The sequence below is a fragment of the Oncorhynchus gorbuscha genome, linkage group LG12, assembly GCF_021184085.1.
Source record: "Oncorhynchus gorbuscha isolate QuinsamMale2020 ecotype Even-year linkage group LG12, OgorEven_v1.0, whole genome shotgun sequence".
NCBI lineage: Eukaryota > Metazoa > Chordata > Actinopteri > Salmoniformes > Salmonidae > Oncorhynchus > Oncorhynchus gorbuscha.
The window spans coordinates 78,889,588-78,916,430 of NC_060184.1; the positions used below are offsets into that span (position 1 = coordinate 78,889,588).

Sequence of the window (26,843 nt, forward strand, 5' to 3'; positions counted from 1 at the left end):
GAAGAGTTTAGTTAGAACGGTTATAAATGAAAGCCTCCGTAGGACACTGCATGTAGATGTCACTATACTGACCGGTGATCCAGGACAGACTACTGTGGATTCATGCCCGTAGGGTTAAAAAAAAAAATATCCGATTCTCAAATTATTATATTTGCTTAGTAGACAACCTTACCCCTTGTCGTCTTGAGTTCAAATGGTACAATCATACATTTTAAATCGATTTAAATGGCTCATTTTTGCAAGACGGAAGCTTCTTAAATGATGAATCCCCAAACATCACGAAGTGTAGGAACCAATGAGAAGCAGGTATGGGGAGTCTAACGTTTAATATAGCAGAGACATGGAACAGGACTGGAACAGCCGCAGAACCGGGTAAAACAAAAAAGACATAAGACAATTAATGCTGAAGCGGGGAACAGAACTGGGGAACAGACAGATATAGAGAAGGCAATAAACACAGGTGATTGAGTCCAGGTGAGTGCAATGAATCGCTGAGGCGCATGACGTGGGGAGTGGGTGTGCGTAATGATGGTGGCAGGAGTGCGTCGTGCAGGGCAGCCTGGCGCCCTCGAGTGCCAGGGAAGGGGAGTGGGAGCGGGCGTGACAGGAAGGAGTTCCTGGTGGTAGAGGAGAGTTGTCCTCTCCATCACCATAGTCTTTGTTTATTTATGACGTCATTGAACAACATGTCACTGCCGATTTAGAGAGAAGCCAAATGCATTATGGTCTGTACACGACGGGTCATTACGCCGCGTCTATTATACACTGTAATTGATTTAGCCGGTGTCAACCAGCAACGTAAAGGGATTACGAGCTTGGTGATGGAAAAACCACTGTGACCTGATTTCAATTAAAGCCACTTTAGTAACTATATGACAAGGTTGTAATTCAGTCAATGGTCCTTGTTCTGTCCCATAGCTCTGAGGCACTTATCAAGTCTTTTCTCCGTCTCCCATGTGTTTAGACGGTGGACATCCACAAAGAGAAGGTGGCCAGGCGAGAGATCGGGATCCTCACCACCAACAAGAACACATCGAGGACCCACAAGATCGTCGCCCCCGGCAACATAGAGCGGCCGGTGAGGTACATCAGGAAGCCCATCGACTACAACGTGCTGGACGACGTTGGCCATGGGGTCAAGGTGAGTTTTCTATCGCGTTATACATTGGTTGGTCTAATCCTGGATGCTGATTGGTTAAAAACGCATTCCAACAGTGGTTTATTTCACAACACCCCATGGCTCTGACGGTGAAATGCTCATTTACCGTTCTGAGAAATCACTGCTCCTCCACTTCTTACTTTCTTCTCCTCTACACTCTCTCTGTTTGTCTAATTCCCTTTAACTCCTCCCCTTTTCTCCCTTTAACCCCTCCCCTCTCTCTCCCTTTAACCCCTCCCCTCTCTCTCCCTTTAACCCCTCCCCTCTCTCTCCCTTTAACCCCTCCCCTCTTCTCCCTTTAACTCCTCCCCTTTTCTCCCTTTAACTCCTCCCCTCTCTCTCCCTGTAACCCCTCCCCTCTCTCTCCCTTTAACCCCTCCTCTCCCTTTAACCCCTCTCTCTCCCTTTAACCCCTCTCCTCTCTCTCCCTTTAACCCCTCTCCTCTCTCTCCCTATTACCCCTCCCCTCTCTCTCCCTATTACCCCTCCCCTCTCTCTCCCTATTACCCCTCCCCTCTCTCTCCCTATTACCCCTCCCCTCTCTCTCCCTATTACCCCTCTCCTCTCTCCCTTTAACCCCCTCCCCTCTCTCCCTTTAACCCCTCCCCTCTCTCTCCCTTTAACCCTCCCCTCCTCTCCCTTTAAACCCTCCCCTCCTCTCCCTTTAACCCCTCCCCTCTCTTTCCCTTTAACCCTACCCGTTCTCTCCCTTCTTTCCCTTTAACCCCTCCCCCTCTCACGCCCTTTACTCCATATCCTTGTTTCTCGCCCTCTTTCTCTCTTCGTCTCTTTGTCTCTCCCACTGTGTCCCTCTCATCCGTGGATTGCACCTAGCTAACTGTGCAGACATATTCTCAGTAAAGGGCGGGGTTGGAATCGGCCAACGATTGATTTGATAGGTTCCTAAAAATAGAATGGCTCATAGAATGCTCTGTGAAAAAAGGGGTGAGCAGAGATGCATTTATGGGACATTTTAAAATGCACTTAGTTCTGAATGGGCCTCTTAATCGGTTTCTCCTATTTCTCTCTGACATTGAGTTGGGCTCTCAGAAATTCTTCAGAGTGTAACAGTTTCAGGAAGCCGTGGTACCACTGAAATATTGGTATCTTCATCTAAAGCGTTCTCTCAAGACGTTCCTCCGTTTAGATGAAACCCATGATATGTTGCAAGCTAACACTTTATACAATAGTTTTGTCCCTAAAGTTAGCGTCGGGGGTCGTAATGGTTGCCATGACAGCAGCTCTAATGAAATCAGAGTCCTGATAGCCAGGGCCATTTTGAGATTTTTCCATCTCCCCCAGAGCTCCCAAACCCCCATTAATCAACCAATCAATCGCTGCTGTCGGGCATGATTGGATTAAGTGGCCAGCGTTGTCGACCAGTTGAATGATGGGCCAGGATAAGGCAGGGTAAAAGTCATCATGCCACTCTCAATTTACTAGGCCTCAAATCACATGGTGTGTGTGTGGGCTAATGTCAACTGAAAAGGCTTTTAAATTAGCATGTTACCCACCATGTTATTTACCATGATAATTCAACCATGATTAACACAAGTTTAGATAGCTGGCTGCTAGTCTAACTTACAGGTGACACGGGCTAATTCAGTGACTATCAGCGATTGACACATCAAGAGATGCACAACCAGATTTCAAAATTGTACCTTGAGTATTCTACTATTCTAACTGTCAACAGTAAAGTGTACCTTGAGTATTCTACTATTCTAACTGTCAACAGTAAAGTGTACCTTGAGTATTCTAACTGTCAACAGTAAAGTGTACCTTGAGTATTCTACTATTCTAACTGTCAACAGTAAAGTGTACCTTGAGTATTCTACTATTCTAACTGTCAACAGTAAAGTGTACCTTGAGTATTCTACTATGCTAACTGTCAACAGTAAAGTGTACCTTGAGTATTCTACTATGCTAACTGTCAACAGTAAAGTGTACCTTGAGTATTCTACTATTCTAACTGTCAACAGTAAAGTGTACCTTGAGTATTCTACTATTCTAACTGTCAACAGTGAAGTGTACCTTGAGTATTCAAATCAAATCAAATCAAATTTATTTATATAGCCCTTCGTACATCAGCTGATATCTCAAAGTGCTGTACAGAAACCCAGCCTAAAACCCCAAACAGCAAACAATGCAGGTGTAAAAGCACGGTGGCTAGGAAAAACTCCCTAGAAAGGCCAAAACCTAGGAAGAAACCTAGAGAGGAACCGGGCTATGTGGGGTGGCCAGTCCTCTTCTGGCTGTGCCGGGTAGAGATTATAACAGAACATGACCAAGATGTTCAAATGTTCATAAATGACCAGCATGGTCAAATAATAATAAGGCAGAACAGTTGAAACTGGAGCAGCAGCACAGTCAGGTGGACTGGGGACAGCAAGGAGCCATCATGTCAGGTAGTCCTGGGGCACGGTCCTAGGGCTCAGGTCCTCCGAGAGAGAGAAAGAAAGAGAGAATTAGAGAGAGCATATGTGGGGTGGCCAGTCCTCTTCTGGCTGTGCCGGGTGGAGATTATAACAGAACGTGGCCAAGATGTTCAAATGTTCATAAATGACCAGCATGGTTGAATAATAGTAAGGCAGAACAGTTGAAACTGGAGCAGGAGCATGGCCAGGTGGACTGGGGACCACCACTGAGTATTCTACTATTCTAACTGTCAACAGTAAATTGAGACCCCGACTGAGTTCCAAAATAAAAATACAAATATTTTTTGGGGGGGGAATTATCCGCGGCCCTGCAAAAGGAGGACGGTCCACCAGTTATCCTGATTTATATAAAGACATGGTACAGTATTTGCTTGTTGTTTTATTTAGCTTTTGAAGCACTTTGAGATTTTTATGGAAAGCGCTACAGACATTTTTTAGAAGTTATTGTTACGTTGCTAAAAACATTTAGTAAGTAAAAATTCACAATTTCACGATTTTCCCATGAACTTGGGGACATTCCATTGGTCACCTAAGCTGCTAGGTTTCTCTCCCGTGCCCTGCCCTCTCACAATGGTATGGCAAAAGATGAGATATATACAGTATATTTTTTTCCCCAGTCAGCTGACACTCCATCTAGTCAGCAGGTTCAAGAATGCAGAGGAGATGTTAGATGGGTTTCTTTTCTTGCAAATAATGTGTTCTTCTCATCCTTAATATGTGGTGTTTGATACATCGGGAACAGAATACAGCCTCGGTAACTCAGCTGCCAGTTATGTGTTCTTCTCATCCTTGATATGTGGTGTTTGATACATCGGGAACAGAATACAGCCTCGGTAACTCAGCTGCCAGTTATGTGTTCTTCTCATCCTTGATATGTGGTGTTTGATACATCGGTAACAGAATACAGCCTCGGTAACTCAGCTGCCAGTTATGTGTTCTTTTAAAAACTGTCACGACTGTCCTGAAAAACAAGAACAGTCAGGCTCTATGTGGCCTGACATGAAGCTGACTGCCATAGGGCTCTATGTGGTCTGACATGAAGCTGACTGCCATGGGGGCTCTATGTGGCCTGACATGAAGCTGACTGCCATAGATAGGGCTCTATGTGGTCTGACATGAAGCTGACTGCCATAGATAGGGCTCTATGTGGTCTGACATGAAGCTGACTGCCATAGATAGGGCTCTCTGGGGCCTGACATGAAGCTGACTGCCATAGATAGGGCTCTCTGGGGCCTGACATGAAGCTGACTGCCATAGATAGGGCTCTATGTGGCCTGACATGAAGCTGACTGCCATAGATAGGGCTCGATGTGGCCTGACATGAAGCTGACTGCCATAGGGCTCTATGTGGCCTGACATGAAGCTGAATGCCATAGATAGGGCTCTATGTGGCCTGACATGAAGCTGACTGCCATAGATAGGGCTCTATGTGGCCTGACATGAAGCTGACTGCCATAGATAGGGCTCTATGTGGCCTGACATGAAGCTGACTGCCATAGGGCTCTATGTGGTCTGACATGAAGCTGACTGCCATAGGGCTCTATGTGGCCTGACATGAAGCTGACTGCCATAGATAGGGCTCTATGTGGTCTGACATGAAGCTGACTGCCATGGGGGCTCTATGTGGTCTGACATGAAGCTGACTGCCATAGGGCTCTCGGTCACTCCAGTGTTAATCTGCTAAATTGTAATTACTTCGCCACTATTGGCCTATTTATTGCCTTACCTCTTCACGCCATTTGCACACACTATATATAGATTTTTCTATTGTATTATTGACTGTACGCCTGTTTATTCCACGTGTAACTCTGGGTTGTTGTTGTTTGTGTCGCACTGCTTTGCGTTATCTTGGCTAGGTCACAGTTGTTAAATACTATAGATAGATACTACAGATAGATACTAGAGATAGATACTAGAGATAGATACTAGAGATAGATACTAGAGATAGATACTAGAGATAGATACTAGAGATAGATACTATAGATAGATACTATAGATAGATGGATACTATAGATAGATACTAGAGATGGATACTAGAGATGGATACTAGAGATGGATACTAGAGATGGATACTAGAGATAGATACTAGAGATGGATACTAGAGATGGATACTAGAGATGGATACTAGAGATGGATACTAGAGATAGATACTATAGATAGATACTATAGATAGATGGATACTAGAGATAGATACTAGAGATGGATACTAGAGATGGATACTAGAGATGGATACTAGAGATGGATACTAGAGATAGATACTAGAGATAGATACTAGAGATAGATACTATAGATGGATACTATAGATGGATACTATAGATGGATACTATAGATGGATACTATAGATGGATACTATAGATGGATACTATAGATGGATACTATAGATACTATAGATATATACTATAGATAGATACTACAGATAGATAGATATATACTACAGATAGATAGATATATACTATAGATACTATAGATATATACTATAGATATATACTATAGATACTATAGATATATACTATAGATACTATAGATATATATACTATAGATATATACTATAGATACGATAGATACGATAGATACGATAGATACGATAGATACGATAGATACGATAGATACGATAGATACGATAGATACGATAGATAGATAAATACTATAGATAGATAGATACTATAGATATATAGATAGATAGATATATAGATAGATAGATAGATAGATAGATAGATAGATAGATAGATAGATAGATAGATAGATACTATAGGTAAATACTATAGATAGGTAGATACTATAGGTAAATACTGTAGGTACATAGATACGATACATACTATAGATACTATAGATAGATAGATACGATAGATACTATAGATAGATAGTATAGATAGATACGATACATACTATAGATAGATACTATAGATACGATAGATACTATAGATACTATAGATAGATAGATACGATACATACTATAGATAGATAGATACGATACATACTATAGATAGATACTATAGATACTATAGATAGATACAATACATACTATAGATAGATAGATACGATACATACTATAGATAGATACTATAGATAGATACGATACATACTATAGATAGATAGATGGATACTATAGATAGATAGATACGATAGATACTATAGATACTATAGATAGATACGATACATACTATAGATAGATACTATAGATAGATAGCTACGATAGATACTATAGATAGATACGATAGATACTATAGATAGATACGATAGATACTATAGATAGATACGATAGATACTATAGATAGATACGATACTATAGATAGATACGATAGATACTATAGATACTATAGATAGATAGATACGATACATACTATAGATAGATACTATAGATACGATAGATACTATAGATAGATACGATAGATACTATAGATAGATACGATACATACTATAGATAGATACGATAGATACTATAGATAAATACGATACATACTATAGATAGATAGATACTATAGATACTATAGATAGATACTATAGATACTATAGATAGATACTATAGATAGATACTATAGATAGATACTATAGATAGATACTATAGATAGATACTATAGATAGATACTATAGATAGATACTATAGATAGATACTATAGATAGATACGATAGATACTATAGATAGATACGATACATACTATAGATAGATACTATAGATAGATACGATAGATACTATAGATAGATACTATAGATACTATAGATGGATACGATAGATACTATAGATAAATACGATACATACTATAGATAGATACTATAGATACTATAGATAGATAGATACGATAGATACTATAGATAGATACTATAGATAGATACTATAGATAAATACGATACATACTATAGATAGATACTATAGATACTATAGATAGATAGATACGATACATACTATAGATAGATACTATAGATAGATACTATAGATAGATACGATAGATACTATAGATAGATACGATACATACTATAGATAGATACTATAGATACTATAGATAGATACGATAGATACTATAGATAGATACGATAGATACTATAGATAGATACGATACATACTATAGATAGATAGATACGATAGATACTATAGATACTATAGATAGATACGATCGATACTATAGATAGATACGATAGATACTATAGATAGATAGATACGATACATACTATAGATAGATACGATAGATATGATAGATACTATAGATAGATAGATACGATACATACTATAGATAGATAGATACGATACATACTATAGATAGATAGATACTATAGATACTATAGATAGATACGATACATACTATAGATAGATAGATAGATAGATAGATAGATAGATAGATAGATAGATAGATAGATAGATAGATAGATAGATACGATACATACTATAGATAGATACTATAGATAGATACGATACATACTATAGATAGATAGATAGATACTATAGATAGATAGATACGATAGATACTATAGATACTATAGATAGATACGATACATACTATAGATAGATACTATAGATAGATAGCTACGATAGATACTATAGATAGATACGATAGTTACTATAGATAGATACGATAGATACTATAGATAGATACGATAGATACTATAGATAGATACGATAGATACTATAGATAGATACGATAGATACTATAGATAGATACGATAGATACTATAGATAGATACGATAGATACTATAGATACGATAGATACTATAGATACTATAGATAGATAGATACGATACATACTATAGATAGATACTATAGATACTATAGATACTATAGATAGATACGATAGATACTATAGATAGATACTATAGATACTATAGATAGATACGATAGATACTATAGATAGATACGATAGATACTATAGATACGATAGATACTATAGATACTATAGATAGATAGATACGATACATACTATAGATAGATACGATACATACTATAGATAGATACGATACATACTATAGATAGATACGATACATACTATAGATACGATACATACTATAGATAGATACGATAGATACTATAGATACTATAGATAGATACGATACATACTATAGATAGATACGATACATACGATACATACTATAGATAGATACGATAGATACGATAGATACTATAGATAGATACGATAGATACTATAGATAGATACGATACATACTATGGATAGATACGATAGATACTATAGATAAATACGATACATACTATAGATAAATACGATAGATACTATAGATAGATACGATAGATACTATAGATAGATACGATAGATACTATAGATAGATACGATAGATACTATAGATAGATACGATAGATACTATAGATAGATACGATACATACTATAGATAGATAGATACTATAGATACTATAGATAGATACGATAGATACTATAGATGGATACTATAGATACTATAGATAGATACTATAGATAGATACTATAGATAGATACGATAGATACTATAGATATATAGATAGATACTATAGATAGATACGATACATACTATAGATAGATACTATAGATGGATACGATAGATACTATAGATAAATACGATACATACTATAGATAGATACTATAGATACTATAGATAGATAGATACGATAGATACTATAGATAGATACGATACATACTATAGATAGATACTATAGATACTATAGATAGATACGATAGATACTATAGATAGATACGATACTTACTATAGATAGATACTATAGATATAGATACTATAGATAGATACGATAGATATGATAGATACTATAGATAGATAGATACGATTGATACTATAGATAGATACGATACATACTATAGATACTATAGATAGATAGATACTATAGATACTATAGATAGATACGATCGATACTATAGATAGATACGATAGATATGATAGATACTATAGATAGATAGATACGATTGATACTATAGATAGATAGATACGATACATACTATAGATACTATAGATAGATATGATAGATACTATAGATAGATACGATACATACTATAGATAGATACGATACATACTATAGATAGATACTATAGATAGATAGATATCAGGACAGAGTACTAAAACAACCAATGGACCCACACTGTTTTGCTGCGGTGCAAAGCCATCTAACCACTGAGTGGCCCAGGTCTAGAGAAGTGTTGACTCAGTGCAATAATGTGGTTGGACTGGTTCTCTCCTGTACTCCGGGTCCTTTGGCCATTTTGACATGCCTTCTCTCTCTTTCCCTCCCTCTCTCTCTCTTTCTTCTGCCTACGTTAAGTGGCTCAAAGCCAAGGTAAGTCCCGTTTGTCACATGACCCATCTTTCCGTAGTTCTGTTATTGCCAGGCTGTTCAACCCCTTTAAAATGTGTTCCTTTTCATTCATTTTATTCCTTCTATTATTGGCCGAAACCAATCCATAGTACAAGCACGCCTAGTCCAACTGTTGCTATAGCCGTCCTTATCGGAGCCTTAGTAACAGATCTTATCATTTAGATATCATGCTAGATATGTGTTGAATAGCTGTTCATGAGTAGCTACCTAGTATGACTATCTAGTATGACTACCTAGTATGACTATCTAGTATGACTACCTAGTATGACTACCTAGTATGACTATCTAGTATGACTACCTAGTATGACTATCTAGTATGACTACCTAGTATGACTACCTAGTATGACTATCTAGTATGACTACCTAGTATGACTATCTAGTATGACTATCTAGTATGACTACCTAGTATGACTACCTAGTATGACTATCTAGTATGACTACCTAGTATGACTATCTAGTATGACTATCTAGTATGACTACCTAGTATGACTATCTAGTATGACTATCTAGTATGACTATCTAGTATGACTATCTAGTATGACTACCTAGTATGACTACCTAGTATGACTATCTAGTATGACTATCTAGTATGACTATCTAGTATGACTACCTAGTATGACTATCTAGTATGACTACCTAGTATGACTACCTAGTATGACTATCTAGTATGACTACCTAGTATGACTACCTAGTATGACTACTAGTATGACTACCTAGTATGACTACCTAGTATGACTACCTAGTATGACTACCTAGTATGACTACCTAGTATGACTACCTAGTATGACTACCTAGTATGACTACCTAGTATGACTATCTAGTATGACTACCTAGTATGACTATCTAGTATGACTATCTAGTATGACTACCTAGTATGACTACCTAGTATGACTACCTAGATAGTATAGCTACCTAGTATGACTACCTAGTATAGCTACCTAGTATGACTATCTAGTATAACTACCTAGTATGACTACCTAGTATGACTACCTAGTATGACTACCTAGTATAACTACCTAGTATGACTACCTAGTATAGCTACCTAGTATGACTACCTAGTATAGCTACCTAGTATGACTATCTAGTATAACTACCTAGTATGACTACCTAGTATGACTACCTAGTATGACTACCTAGTATAACTACCTAGTATGACTACCTAGTATGACTACCTAGTATGACTACCTAGTATGACTATCTAGTATGACTATCTAGTATGACTACCTAGTATGACTACCTAGTATGACTACCTAGTATGACTACCTAGTATGACTATCTAGTATGACTACCTAGTATGACTATCTAGTATGACTATCTAGTATGACTACCTAGTATGACTACTATCTAGTATGACTATCTAGTATGACTACCTAGTATGACTATCTAGTATGACTATCTAGTATGACTACTATAGTATGACTACCTAGTATGACTACCTAGTATGACTACCTAGTATGACTATCTAGTATGACTACCTAGTATGACTATCTAGTATGACTACCTAGTATGACTATCTAGTATGACTACCTAGTATGACTATCTAGTATGACTACCTAGTATGACTATCTAGTATGACTACCTAGTATGACTATCTAGTATGACTACTACTAGTATGACTATCTAGTATGACTACCTAGTATGACTATCTAGTATGACTACCTAGTATGACTATCTAGTATGACTACCTAGTATGACTATCTAGTATGACTACCTAGTATGACTATCTAGTATGACTACCTAGTATGACTATCTAGTATGACTACTACCTAGTATGACTATCTAGTATGACTACCTAGTATGACTACCTAGTATGACTATCTAGTATGACTACCTAGTATGACTATCTAGTATGACTACCTAGTATGACTATCTAGTATGACTACCTAGTATGACTATCTAGTATGACTACCTAGTATGACTATCTAGTATGACTACCTAGTATGACTATCTAGTATGACTACCTAGTATGACTATCTAGTATGACTATCTAGTATGACTACCTAGTATGACTATCTAGTATGACTACCTAGTATGACTACCTAGTATGACTATCTAGTATGACTACCTAGTATGACTATCTAGTATGACTACCTAGTATGACTATCTAGTATGACTACCTAGTATGACTATCTAGTATGACTACCTAGTATGACTATCTAGTACCTAGTATGACTACCTAGTATGACTATCTAGTATGACTACCTAGTATGACTACCTAGTATGACTATCTAGTATGACTACCTAGTATGACTATCTAGTATGACTACCTAGTATGACTATCTAGTATGACTACCTAGTATGACTATCTAGTATGACTATCTATGACTATCTAGTATGACTATCTAGTATGACTACCTAGTATGACTATCTAGTATGACTACCTAGTATGACTATCTAGTATGACTATCTAGTATGACTATCTAGTATGACTACCTAGTATGACTATCTAGTATGACTACCTAGTATGACTATCTAGTATGACTACCTAGTATGACTATCTAGTATGACTACCTAGTATGACTATCTAGTATGACTACCTAGTATGACTATCTAGTATGACTACCTAGTATGACTATCTAGTATGACTATCTAGTATGACTATCTAGTATGACTACCTAGTATGACTACCTAGTATGACTACCTAGTATGACTACCTAGTATGACTACCTAGTATGACTACCTAGTATGACTATCTAGTATGACTATCTAGTATGACTATCTAGTATGACTATCTAGTATGACTATCTAGTATGACTACCTAGTATGACTACCTAGTATGACTACCTAGTATGACTATCTAGTATGACTACCTAGTATGACTATCCTATGTATGACTACCTAGTATGACTACCTAGTATGACTATCTAGTATGACTATCTAGTATGACTACCTAGTATGACTACCTAGTATGACTACCTAGTATAGCTACTACCTAGTATGACTACCTAGTATGACTACCTAGTATGACTACCTAGTATGACTAGTATGACTAGTATGACTATCTAGTATGACTATCTAGTATGACTATCTAGTATGACTACCTAGTATGACTATCTAGTATGACTATCTAGTATGACTACCTAGTATGACTATCTAGTATGACTATCTAGTATGACTATCTAGTATGACTATCTAGTATGACTACCTAGTATGACTATCTAGTATGACTATCTAGTATGACTACCTAGTATGACTATCTAGTATGACTATCTAGTATGACTACCTAGTATGACTATCTAGTATGACTATCTAGTATGACTATCTAGTATGACTATCTAGTATGACTACCTAGTATGACTATCTAGACTATGACTATCTAGTATGACTACCTAGTATGACTATCTAGTATGACTACCTAGTATGACTATCTAGTATGACTACCTAGTATGACTACCTAGTATGACTACCTAGTATGACTACCTAGTATGACTACCTAGTATGACTACCTAGTATGACTACCTAGTATGACTATCTAGTATGACTATCTAGTATGACTACCTAGTATGACTACCTAGTATGACTATCTAGTATGACTACCTAGTATGACTACCTAGTATGACTATCTAGTATGACTACCTAGTATGACTACCTAGTATGACTAGTATGACTACCTAGTATGACTATCTAGTATGACTACCTAGTATGACTATCTAGTATGACTACCTAGTATGACTACCTAGTATGACTATCTAGTATGACTATCTAGTATGACTACCTAGTATGACTATCTAGTATGACTAGTATGACTACCTAGTATGACTATCTAGTATGACTACCTAGTATGACTAGTATGACTATCTAGTATGACTATCTAGTATGACTACCTAGTATGACTACCTAGTATGACTACCTAGTATGACTAGTATGACTATCTAGTATGACTACCTAGTATGACTATCTAGTATGACTATCTAGTATGACTACCTAGTATGACTATCTAGTATGACTACCTAGTATGACTACCTAGTATGACTACCTAGTATGACTACCTAGTATGACTATCTAGTATGACTACCTAGTATGACTACCTAGTATGACTATCTAGTATGACTATCTAGTATGACTATCTAGTATGACTACCTAGTATGTATGACTATCTAGTATAACTATCTAGACTATCTAGTATAACTAGTATGACTATCTAGTATGACTACCTAGTATGACTACCTAGTATGACTATCTAGTATATATCTAGTATAACTACCTAGTATGACTATCTAGTATGACTATCTAGTATGACTACCTAGTATGACTATCTAGTATGACTACCTAGTATAGCTACCTAGTATGACTACTATCTAGTATGACTACCTAGTATGACTATCTAGTATGACTATCTAGTATGACTATCTAGTATGACTATCTAGTATGACTACCTAGTATGACTATCTAGTATGACTATCTAGTATGACTATCTAGTATGACTACCTAGTATGACTATCTAGTATGACTACCTAGTATGACTACCTAGTATGACTACCTAGTATGACTATCTAGTATGACTATCTAGTATGACTACCTAGTATGACTACCTAGTATGACTATCTAGTATGACTATCTAGTATGACTACCTAGTATGACTATCTAGTATGACTATCTAGTATGACTACCTAGTATGACTATCTAGTATGACTACCTAGTATGACTACCTAGTATGACTATCTAGTATGACTACCTAGTATGACTACCTAGTATGACTACCTAGTATGACTATCTAGTATGACTATCTAGTATGACTATCTAGTATGACTACCTAGTATGACTATCTAGTATGACTATCTAGTATGACTACCTAGTATGACTATCTAGTATGACTATCTAGTATGACTATCTAGTATGACTATCTAGTATGACTATCTAGTATGACTATCTAGTATGACTATCTAGTATGACTATCTAGTATGACTACCTAGTATGACTATCTAGTATGACTATCTAGTATGACTATCTAGTATGACTATCTAGTATGACTATCTAGTATGACTATCTAGTATGACTATCTAGTATGACTATCTAGTATGACTATCTAGTATGACTATCTAGTATGACTATCTAGTATGACTATCTAGTATGACTATCTAGTATGACTATCTAGTATGACTATCTAGTATGACTATCTAGTATGACTATCTAGTATGACTATCTAGTATGACTATCTAGTATGACTATCTAGTATGACTATCTAGTATGACTATCTAGTATGACTATCTAGTATGACTATCTAGTATGACTATCTAGTATGACTATCTAGTATGACTATCTAGTATGACTACCTAGTATGACTATCTAGTATGACTATCTAGTATGACTATCTAGTATGACTATCTAGTATGACTACCTAGTATGACTACTTAGTATGACTATCTAGTATGACTATCTAGTATGACTATCTAGTATGACTACCTAGTATGACTACCTAGTATGACTATCTAGTATGACTATCTAGTATGACTATCTAGTATGACTATCTAGTATGACTACCTAGTATGACTATCTAGTATGACTACCTAGTATGACTATCTAGTATGACTACCTAGTATGACTACCTAGTATGACTATCTAGTATGACTATCTAGTATGACTACCTAGTATAGCTACTTAGTATAACTACCTAGTATAACTATCTAGTATGACTATCTAGTATGACTATCTAGTATGACTATCTAGTATGACTACCTAGTATGACTATCTATCTAGTATGACTATCTAGTATGACTACCTAGTATGACTATCTAGTATGACTACCTAGTATGACTACCTAGTATGACTACCTAGTATGACTACCTAGTATGACTATCTAGTATGACTATCTAGTATGACTACCTAGTATGACTATCTAGTATGACTATCTAGTATGACTACCTAGTATGACTATCTAGTATGACTACCTAGTATGACTACCTAGTATGACTATCTAGTATGACTATCTAGTATGACTACCTAGTATGACTATCTAGTATGACTACCTAGTATAGCTACTTAGTATAACTACCTAGTATAACTCTCTAGTATAACTCTCTAGTATAAGTAGTATAACTCTCTAGTATAACTAGTATAAGTAGTATAACTACCTAGTATAACTAGTATAACTCTCTAGTATAACTAGTATAACTAGTACAACTCTCTAGTATAACTAGTATACCTATCTAGTATAACTCTCTAGTATAACTAGTATAACTCTCTAGTATAACTAGTATAACTAGTATAACTCTCTAGTATAACTATCTAGTATAACTAGTATAACTCTCTAGTATAACTCTCTAGTATAACTAGTATAACTCTCTAGTATAACTCTCTAGTATAACTAGTATAACTCTCTAGTATAACTAGTATAACTCTCTAGTATAACTCTCTAGTATAACTAGTATAACTCTCTAGTATAACTCTCTAGTCTGTTGTATGGGCTTCCCAGATAAAAGGAGTATGCTTCTGAATATGTATAACCTCAAGTCCCTCCCTATGTGGCGTGACCTTAGTTATTGGCTATGTTTATCTGCTTGTTTTACATGCTTGGTAGAACGCCGTGTTTGTAACAAACATGTCACAGTGATGAGCAGAAACTCTCTTGGAATTACTCCGGCGGTTTTCACCTGGTGGCACCTGGTGACTCAGTCCTGCTATCAATACGCTAATAAGCTAGAATGTCTCGGTAAAGATTGAAGAACACTGAATCTGGGAAGCCTGTCACATTTCTGTTGCCATACAACTTAGTCTTCATGCTACCACTGTGTTAAATGTCTTGATTTATTTTCTCACAACAGCAGCATGGAAACAATCAGCCAATCAGAGGAGGAGGAGGAGGAGGGGGAGGAGGAACACTATCGAGGACCAATCCGCCGACACAGAAACCTCCTAGCCCGCCTCCCATGACAGGTACCATGTCAGGGCGTGGAACTCTGGGGTAAGATGGCCTCCTTATTTAATAAACAAGGGATGACAATTTTGTAGTCAACATGTTTACAAGGCAGAGTAGAGGCACAGCTATTTGGGGAGTTTGGAATCGTAGCCGGTGCACATGGAAGTTTAGTGCCATCCTGATCTTTGACATGGGTTCAGTCTCAAATTGCACCCTTTTCATTATGTTCGGGCACTTCTTTTGACAAGGAACCAATGGGGTTCTAGTGAAAAGTAGTGCACTGTGTAGGGAATAGGGTGCCATTTGGAACTCAGACACGGTTTTGATATAAAAGTTGCAATGCAACACTAATCAGACAGTAATTCTGGCCTTTAACACAGATAAGCTCTATTTCAGTTAGCTGTCATGGTCACTGCTGGGGAACGTCCAGCTGGATAGATTCTCCTTCACAGATTTTCACTGTATAGAGCGTTTTAAGTGTGAGGACATGGTTGTAAAAAGGTTACTATGTTGTTAATATGATATATACATTATCTTCATAATGTAATTCATACATTTATTCCACATTATGTTGTTATAGCCTGAATTCAAAATGGATTTAAAAAAAACAAAACATTTCTCTCCCACCTACACACGATACACTATAATAATGAAGTGAAAGCATGTTTTTTTTTTTTTTGCACATTTATTGAAAATGAATAAAACAGAACTATCTCAAGTCTTCAAACCTTTTTGCTAGGACACTCCAACTTGAACACCGGTTCGTTCTATTTCCTTTGATCGTCCTTGAGATTTCACTATGACTTCACTGGAGTTCAATACCCCATAATGACATCACAATACCCCATAATGACATCACAATACCCCATAATGACATCACAATACCCCATAATGACAAAAGCAAAAATATTTTTGCTCATTTATTTAACAAAAACTAAATGAAATATAATATTTATATAAGTATTCAGACCTTTTATTCAGTACTTTGTTGAATCACCTTTGGCAGCGATTACAGCCCCGAGTCTTCTTGGGTACGACGCTATAAGCTTTACACACCTGTATTTGGGTTTCTCCCATTCTTCTCTGCAGATCATCTCAAGCTCTGTCAGGTTGGATGGGGAGTGTTGCTGCAGAGCTATTTTCAGGTGTCTCCAGAGATGTTCGATTAGGTTCAAGTCCAGGCTCTGGCTGGGCCACTCAAGGACATTCTGAGACTTGTCCCGAAGCCAGTCTTGTGTTGTCTTGGCTGTGTGCTTAGGGTCGTTGTCCTGTTGGAAGGTGAACCTTCGCCCCCAGTCTGATGTCCTGAGCGATCTGGAGCAGGTTTTCATCAAGGATCTCTCTGTACTTTTCTCCGTTCATCTTTCCCTCGATCCTGACTAATCTCCCAGTCCCTGACACTGAAAAACATCCTCACAGCACAGTGCTGCCACCACCATGTTTCACTGTAGGGATGGTGCCAGGTTTCCTCCAGACGTGACGCTTGGCATTCAGGCCAAAGAGTTCAATCTTGGTTTCATCAGACCAGAGAATCTTGTTTCTCATGGTCTGAGAGACCTTTTGGTAAACTCCATGCGGGCTGTCATGTGGCTTTTACTGAGGAATGGCTTCCGTCTGGCCACTCTACCATAAAGGCCTGATTCGTGGACCACAACTTGTAGAAACATCTCAAGGATGGTCAATGGAAACAGGATGCACCCGAGCTCAATTTTGAGTCTCACAGCAAAGGGTCTGAATACTTATGTAAATACGGTATTTCTGGGTTTCTCATTTTAAAAACCAGTTTTCAATTTGTTGTTATAGGGTATTGTGATGTCATTATGGGGTATTGTGTGTAGATTGAGGAAAATGTTTTATTTAATGAAATGTATAATAAGGCTGTAATGTAACCAACCACATGTGGATTATGTCAAGGGGTCTGAATAGAGTGTTAAAAGTTTCCAAGAGCACAGTGGGAAATGGAACTACCCAGACTCTGCCTAGAGCTGGCCTTCCGGCCAAACTGAGCAACCGGGCAGGAAGGACCTTCGATGAGTGAGGTGACCCAGAACCCAATGACCACTCTGACAGAACTACAGACTTCCTGGGCTGAGAACCTGCCAGAAGGACAACAGTCTCTACAGCACTTCAGCAATCTGGGATTTATGGGAGAGTGGCCAGACGGAAGCCACTCCTGTGAAAATGGCACATGAAAGCACTCCTGGAGTTTGCTAAAATGGCACATGAAAGATAACACAAAAAAAAAAAGATTCAGTGGTCTGATGAGAATTTTTTTTAAACTGTTTGGCCTGAATGCAAAGCACTATGTCTGGACAAAACCAGGCATAACTCATGACCCGTCTAACACCATCTCTACCGTGAATCATGGTGGTGGCAGCAGCATCGTACTATGGGGAAGACTAGTAAGGATAGAGGGAACAATGAATGGAGCCACACAACTCCTTAACTAGGACCTGCATTAGAGTGCAAGCAACCTCAGAGGTTTATGTTCCAACAGGATAATGACCCCAAGCAACATCAGAGGTTTATGTTCCAACAGGATAATGACCCCAAGCAACATCACAGAGGTTTATGTTCCAACAGGATAATGACCCCAAACAACATCAGAGGTTTATGTTCCAACAGGATAATGACCCCAAGCAACATCACAGAGATGTATGTTCCAACAGGATAATGACCCCAAGCAACATCACAGAGGTTTATGTTCCAACAGGATAATGACCCCAAGCAACATCACAGAGATGTATGTTCCAACAGGATAATGACCCCAAGCAACATCACAGAGGTTTATGTTCCAACAGGATAATGACACCAAGCAGACAGCTAAAGCAATGCTGGAATGGCTTCAGAAGAAGAAGAAGTCCTTGAGTGGCCCAGGAAAAGGACAAATTCAAATTCCATCGAAAATCTAAGGAAGACTTGAAGATTGCTGTTTATCGCACTCCCCACCTAACTTAACAGAGCTTGAGAAAATCCGCAAGGAAGAATGGGAGAAAATCCCCAAATCCAGATGTGCAAAGCCTATACAGACGACTCGAAGCTGATTCAGACGACTCGAAGCTGATTCAGACGACTCAAAGCTTTTGTTCTGGTTCATTGTGGTTCATTCTCCTCTTTATCTCCCTCTCTGTCTTCGGTTGACTTTAACAGACGCAGCACGCCCTGTAAAACTCTGGAGCCGGTGAAACCACCCACAGTGCCAAACGACTATATGACCAGCCCTGCTCGACTAGGCAGCCAGCAGAGCCCCGGATGCACTGCATCTCTCAACCAGAGACAAAGAACCCACAGGTAACACACACACACACACACACACACACACACACACACACACACACACACACACACACACACACACACACACACACACACACACACACACACGTACACACACACACACACACACACACACACACACACACACACGTACACACACACACACACACACACACACACACACACGTACGTGCACGTACACACACACACACACGTGCACACACACACACACACGTACGTGCACGCACACACACGCACATGTGCACGCGCACACACACACACACGTGCACGCGCGCACACACACGCACGCACACGCGCGCTCACACACACGCACAGACGCATACACACGCACGCACACACGCACACATGCACGCGCACACGCATGTACACACACACACACACACACACACACACACACACACACACACACACACACACACACACACACACACACACACACACACACTATTGTGTCGTTGTAGTTCCACGAGTGTCAACAGCTCTGAATGTTTCTCTCTCACAGCCTCTCTGAATTTAAGAAAAGCAACCCTCACAATTTGTATCCCACCTGACATCTCTAGTGTTATGTCTTCACTTTATCATGTTCAGGTGCTTTCACAGCTCCCCTCCCAACTACTGTCAATAACAACATTCAACTAACAAGGCCTGGGAGGATTCAGACATGTTCCTAAAGGCCTGCAGTGTAAAGTGTTTATTTTAATTTTTATTTTAAGTCCTCTGTATGTTTAGACCCCTGGCACGATCACTGAAATCCCTGAGTCATCAAGTCACACTGCGAGAGCTGAGATATGAGTTGACCTGTTTAAAGGTCTTACCCACATCGGCTACGGCGAGCGTGATCACACAGTCGTCTTGAACAGCTGGTGCTCTCGTGCATGCTTCAGTGCTGCTTGCCTAGAAAGCATGCCTAGCTCGTCTGGTAGTCTTATGTCACTGGGCAGCTCACGGCTGGGCTTCCCTTTTGAAGTCCGTAATAGTTTGCGCTCGCAAACCACTGTTCAGACCACTGTTGTTCTGTCATCCTCTATCTGACCTGGGAACTGTGTGTTCAGACCACTGTTGTTCTGTCATCCTCTATCTGACCTGGGAACTGTGTGTTCAGACCACTGTTGTTCTGTCATCCTCTATCCGACCTGGGAACTGTGTGTTCAGACCACTGTTGTTCTGTCATCATCTATCCGACCTGGGAACTGTGCGTTCAGACCACTGTTGTTCTGTCATCCTCTAGCTGACCTGGGAACTGTGTGTTCAGACCACTGTTGTTCTGTCATCCTCTATCCGACCTGGGAACTGTGTGTTCAGACCACTGTTGTTCTGTCATCCTCTATCTGACCTGGGAACTGTGTGTTCAGACCACTGTTGTTCTGTCATCCTCTATCCGACCTGGGAACTGTGCGTTCAGACCACTGTTGTTCTGTCATCCTCTAGCTGACCTGGGAACTGTGTGTTCAGACCACTGTTGTTCTGTCATCCTCTATCTCCAGGGATCAAATCATGATCAAACTTAATGTCAGACGACCACACACACACACACACACACACACACACACACACACACACACACACACACACACCTGCCTGAGTCCTGATTCAATAAGTGTGTGTGATGGAACTGGAGACGGGAGGAGGAGTGATGGAACTGGAGACGGGAGGAGGAGTGATGGAACTAGAGACGGGAGGAGGAGTGATGGAACTAGAGACGGGAGGAGGAGTGATGGAACTAGAGACGGGAGGAGGAGTGATGGAACTAGAGACGGGAGGAGGAGTGATGGAACTAGAGACGGGAGGAGGAGTGATGGAACTAGAGACGGGAGGAGGAGTGATGGAACTAGAGACGGGAGGAGGAGGATGGAACTAGAGACGGGAGGAGGAGTGATGGAACTAGAGACGGGAGGAGGAGTGATGGAACTAGAGACGGGAGGAGGAGTGATGGAACTAGAGACGGGAGGAGGAGTGATGGAACTAGAGACGGGAGGAGGAGTGATGGAACTAGAGACGGGGGAGGAGTGATGGAACTAGAGACGGGGGAGGAGTGATGGAACTAGAGACGGGGGGAGGAGTGATGGAACTAGAGACGGGGGAGGAGTGATGGAACTGGAGACGGGGGAGGAGTGATGGAACTGGAGACGGGGGAGGAGTGATGGAACTGGAGACGGGGGAGGAGTGATGGAACTGGAGACGGGGGAGGAGTGATGGAACTGGAGACGGGGGGGGAGGAGTGATGGAACTGGAGACGGGGGAGGAGTGATGGAACTGGAGACGGGGGAGGAGTGATGGAACTGGAGACGGGGGAGGAGTGATGGAACTGGAGACGGGGGGAGGAGTGATGGAACTGGAGACGGGGGAGGAGTGATGGAACTGGAGACGGGGGAGGAGTGATGGAACTGGAGACGGGGGAGGAGTGATGGAACTGGAGACGGGGGGAGGAGTGATGGAACTGGAGACGGGGGGAGGAGTGATGGAACTGGAGACGGGGGGGAGGAGTGATGGAACTGGAGACGGGGGGAGGAGTGATGGAACTGGAGACGGGGGAGGAGTGATGGAACTGGAGACGGGCGAGGGAGGAGGAGTGATGGAACTGGAGACGGGCGAGGGAGGAGGAGTGATGGAACTGGAGACGGGCGAGGGAGGAGGAGTGATGGAACTGGAGACGGGCGAGGGAGGAGGAGTGATGGAACTGGAGACGGGCGAGGGAGGAGGAGTGATGGAACTGGAGACGGGCGAGGGAGGAGGAGTGATGGAACTAGAACTCACTGCGGTTTGTCTTTCACCTTTTTTCATCCTCACTGGATCACATAGTCATAGTAGAGCCTCTCCTCTCCTCCTCACGGGAAACTGTTGAGCGTGAATAAACCCAACAGCGCTGCATTTCTTGACCATTCTTACCTGTTCAAAGGTACTTAAATATTTTGTCTTGCCTATTCACCCTCTGAATGGCACAGATAAACAATTCATGTCTCAATTGTCTCAAGGCTTAAAAAATATATATATTTTTAACCCGTATCCTCACCTTCATCTACACTGGTTGAAGTGGGTTTAACAAGTGACCTCAGTAAGGGATCATAACTTTCACCTGGATTCACCTGGTCAGTCTATGTCATGGAAAGAGCAGGTGTTCCTAATGTTTTGTCCACTCGGTGTACATGCTGTAGCTCTGGTCAGGTTTGATTGGTTTCCCAGGTGACTGAAGGATTCTGAATAGGACACTGCCTGATACCTACTGTCCCCTCTGCAGGTCGCTCTAAATGAAATGTTTATTTATTCTCTCTCCCCTGCTCCCTCTCTCTCCTTCCCTCTCTCTCCTTCCCTCTCTCTCCTCCCCTCTCTCCTTCCCTCTCTCTCTCCCTCACCCTCTAGTGGTAGTAGTGGGGGTAGTGGCAGCAGGGAGAACAGTGGGAGCAGCAGTATTGGCATTCCCATGGCTGTGCCTACGCCCTCCATTCCCAACTCTGGACCAGGTGAGCGGGAGTCTAATGTACTGTAGGGTTAAGCACACTGTGGATATTAGAATTGGGATATGCGTTATCTCTCCAAAACCACCGTCTCTCTCTCTCTCTCTGTCTCTCTCTCTCTGTCTCTCTCACTGTCTCTCTCTCTGTCTCTCTCACTGTCTCTCTGTCTCTCTCTCTCTGTCTCTCTCTCTCTCTGTCTCTCTCTCTCTGTCTCTCTCTCTCTCTGTCTCTCTCTCTCTGTCTCTCTCTCTCTGTCTCTCTCTCTCTCTCTCTCTCTCTGTCTCTCTCTCTCTGTCTCTCTGTCTCTCTCTCTCTCTCTCTCTCTCTCTCTCTCTCTCTGTCTCTCTCTCTCTCACTCTCTGTCTCTCTCTCTCACTCTCTGTCTCTCTCTCTCACTGTCTCTCTCTCTCTCACTGTCTCTCTCTCTCTCACTGTCTCTCTCTCTCTCTCTGTCTCTCTCTCTCTCTCTGTCTCTCTCTCTCTGTCTCTGTCTCTCTCTCTCACTCTCTGTCTCTCTCTCTCTCTCTGTCTCTCTCTCTCTCTCTGTCTCTCTCTCTCTCTGTCTCTCTCTCTCTCTCTCTCTCTCTCTCTGTCTCTCTCTCTCTGTCTCTCTCTCTCTGTCTCTCTCTCTCTCTCTCTCTCTCTCTCTCTCTCTCTCTCTCTCTCTCTCTCTGTCTCTCTCTCTCTGTCTCTCTCTCTCTCTGTCTCTCTCTCTCTCTCTCTCTGTCTCTCTCTCTCTCTCACTGTCTCTCTCTCTCTCACTGTCTCTCTCTCTCTCTCACTGTCTCTCTCTCTCTCACTGTCTCTCTCTCTCACTGTCTCTCTCTCTCTCACTGTCTCTCTCTCTCTCACTGTCTCTCTCTCTGTCTCTGTCTCTCTCTCTGTCTCTGTCTCTCTCTCTGTCTCTGTCTCTCTCTCTGTCTCTCTCTCTCTCTCTCTCTCTCTCTCTCTCTCTCTCTCTCTCTCTCTCTCTCTCTCTCTCTCTCTCTCACTCTCTCTCTCTCTCTCTCTCTCTCTCTCACTGTCTCTCTCTCTCTCTGTCTCTCTGTCTCTCTCTCTCACTCTCTCTGTCTCTGTCTCTCTCTCTCTCTCTGTCTCTCTCTCTCTCACTGTCTCTCTCTCTCTCACTGTCTCTCTCTCTCTCACTGTCTCTCTCTCTCTCTCTGTCTCTCTCTCTCTCTCTCTCTGTCTCTCTCTCTCACTCTCTGTCTCTCTCTCTCACTCTCTGTCTCTCTCTCTCTCACTCTCTGTCTCTCTCTCTCTCACTCTCTGTCTCTCTCTCTCTCTCTCTCTCTCTCTCTCTCTCTCTCTCTCTCTCTCTCTCACTGTCTCTCTCTCTCTCTCTCTCTCTCTCTCTCTCTCTCTCTCTCTCTCTCTCTCTCACTGTCTCTCTCTCTCACTGTCTCTCTCTCTCTCTCTCTCTCTCTCTCTCTCTCTCTCTCTCTCTCACTGTCTCTCTCTGTCTCTCTCTCTCTCACTGTCTCTCTCTCTCTCACTGTCTCTCTCTCTCTCACTGTCTCTCTCTCTCACTGTCTCTCTCTCTCTCTCTGTCTCTCTCTCTCTCACTCTCTGTCTCTCTCTCTCTCTCTCTGTCTCTCTCTCTCTCACTCTCTGTCTCTCTCTCTCTCACTCTCTGTCTCTCTCTCTCACTCTCTGTCTCTCTCTCTGTCTCTCTCTCTCTCACTGTCTCTGTCTCTCTCTCTCTCTCTCTCTCACTGTCTCTCTCTCTCTCTCTCTCTCTCTCTCTCTCACTGTCTGTCTCTCTCTCTCACTGTCTCTCTCTCTCACTGTCTCGCCCTCTCTCTCTCTCTCCTTCTCCCTCTCTCTCAATTCAATTCTAAGTGCTTTATTGGCACGAGAAACATAAGTATGTTTACATTGCCAAAAGCAAGTGAAATAGACTGGAAATCAACAATCGAAAATTAACAGTAAACATTACACTCATCAACATGTTAAAAGAATACAGACATGTTATATGATTGGCTCTGGGAAGTGCAGCTCAGTTTCCACCTCATTTTGTGGGCAGTGAGCACATAGGCAGACCTGGCTCTCAAGAGAAGACAGGCTATGGCAGCCTTTCTCAATAGCAAGGCTATGCTCACTGAGTCTGTACATAGTCAAAGCTTTCCTTAATTTTGGGTCAGTCACAGTGGTCAGGTATTCTGCCACTGTGTACTCTCTGTTTAGGGCCAAATAGCATTCTAGTTTTCTCTGTTTTTATTTGAATTCTTTCCAATGTTTCAAGTAATTATCTTTTTGTTTTCTCATAACTTGGTTGGGTCTTATTGTGTTGCTGTGCTGGGGCTCTGGGGGGTCCATTTGTGAGTCCCCGTACCAGCTGAGGGGGCTTTTCTCCAGGTTCACCTCTCTGTAGGTGAGGGCTTTGTTCTGGAAGATTTCTTGTAGAATAAAATCAAATAAATCTGGATTTTGATCATAAGAGGGAATCGTCCTAATTCTGCTCCGTGTATTTTGTGTTTTACATTGTACACTTACTTCTGCATGCAGAGTTTTGTGAAATCTTGGTTGGTGAGCGGACCCCAGACCTCAGACCTCACAACTATAAAGGGCAATGGGTTCTATGACTGATTCAAGTATTTTTAGCCAGATCCTAATTGGGATGTTCCTTTTGTTGACATAGAAGGCCCTTCTTGCCTTGTCTCTCAGATCGTTCACAACTTTGTGGAAGTTACCTGTGGCGCTGATGTTTAGGCCAAGGTTTGTATCGTTTTTTGTGTGCTCTTGGGCAACGGTGTCTAGATGGAATTTGTATTTATGGTCCTGGTGACTGGACCCTTTTTGGAACACCATTATTTTGGTCTTACTGAGATTTACTGTCAGGGCCCAGGTCTGGATGAATCTGTGCAGAAGATCTAGGTGCTGCTGTAGGCCGTCCTTGGTTGGAGACAGATCTAGGTGCTGCTGTAGGCCGTCCTTGGTTGGAGACAGATCTAGGTGCTGCTGTAGGCCGTCCTTGGTTGGAGACAGATCTAGGTGCTGCTGTAGGCCATCCTTGGTTGGAGACAGAAGCACCAGATCATCAGCAAACAGTAAACATTTGACTTCACAGTCTGGTAGGGTGAGGCCTGGTGCTGCAGACTGTTCTGGTGCCCTCGCCAATTAATTTATATAAATGTTGAGGAGGGTGGGGCTCAAGCTGCTACTCTGTCTCCTCTTTACCGAAAGCATCTCAAGGCTAAGTTCATCGTTAGAACCTTCGTAGCCACATTGTTAAATTTCATAGCGGTTTCCCAAAACCATCCTTACTAAATTTGCACTAACAACTAACTGGGTATACCTACTGCCTCATACCAGGAGGTAAACCCAGAAACAAAAAAAGCT

The 26,843-nt window shown here is 40.7% G+C and overlaps 1 protein-coding gene across 8 annotated transcripts in view; it reads left to right on the forward strand.

Moving 5' to 3' along the window:
• The window catches only part of LOC123991424 (abl interactor 1-like), a 105,470-nt gene that overhangs the window by 48,954 nt on the left and 29,673 nt on the right, over positions 1-26,843 (forward strand). For 5 of the 8 annotated variants that reach the window (XM_046293005.1, XM_046293007.1, XM_046293010.1 and 2 more), the window contains exons 3-6: positions 965-1,141; positions 16,658-16,797; positions 19,903-20,043; positions 23,407-23,507. In XM_046293005.1, the coding sequence (XP_046148961.1) occupies positions 965-1,141; positions 16,658-16,797; positions 19,903-20,043; positions 23,407-23,507 (559 nt within the window). The remainder of the gene's footprint in view (positions 1-964; positions 1,142-16,657; positions 16,798-19,902; positions 20,044-23,406; positions 23,508-26,843) is intronic. The other 3 variants (XM_046293006.1, XM_046293008.1, XM_046293013.1) reach the window with 1 other exon arrangement.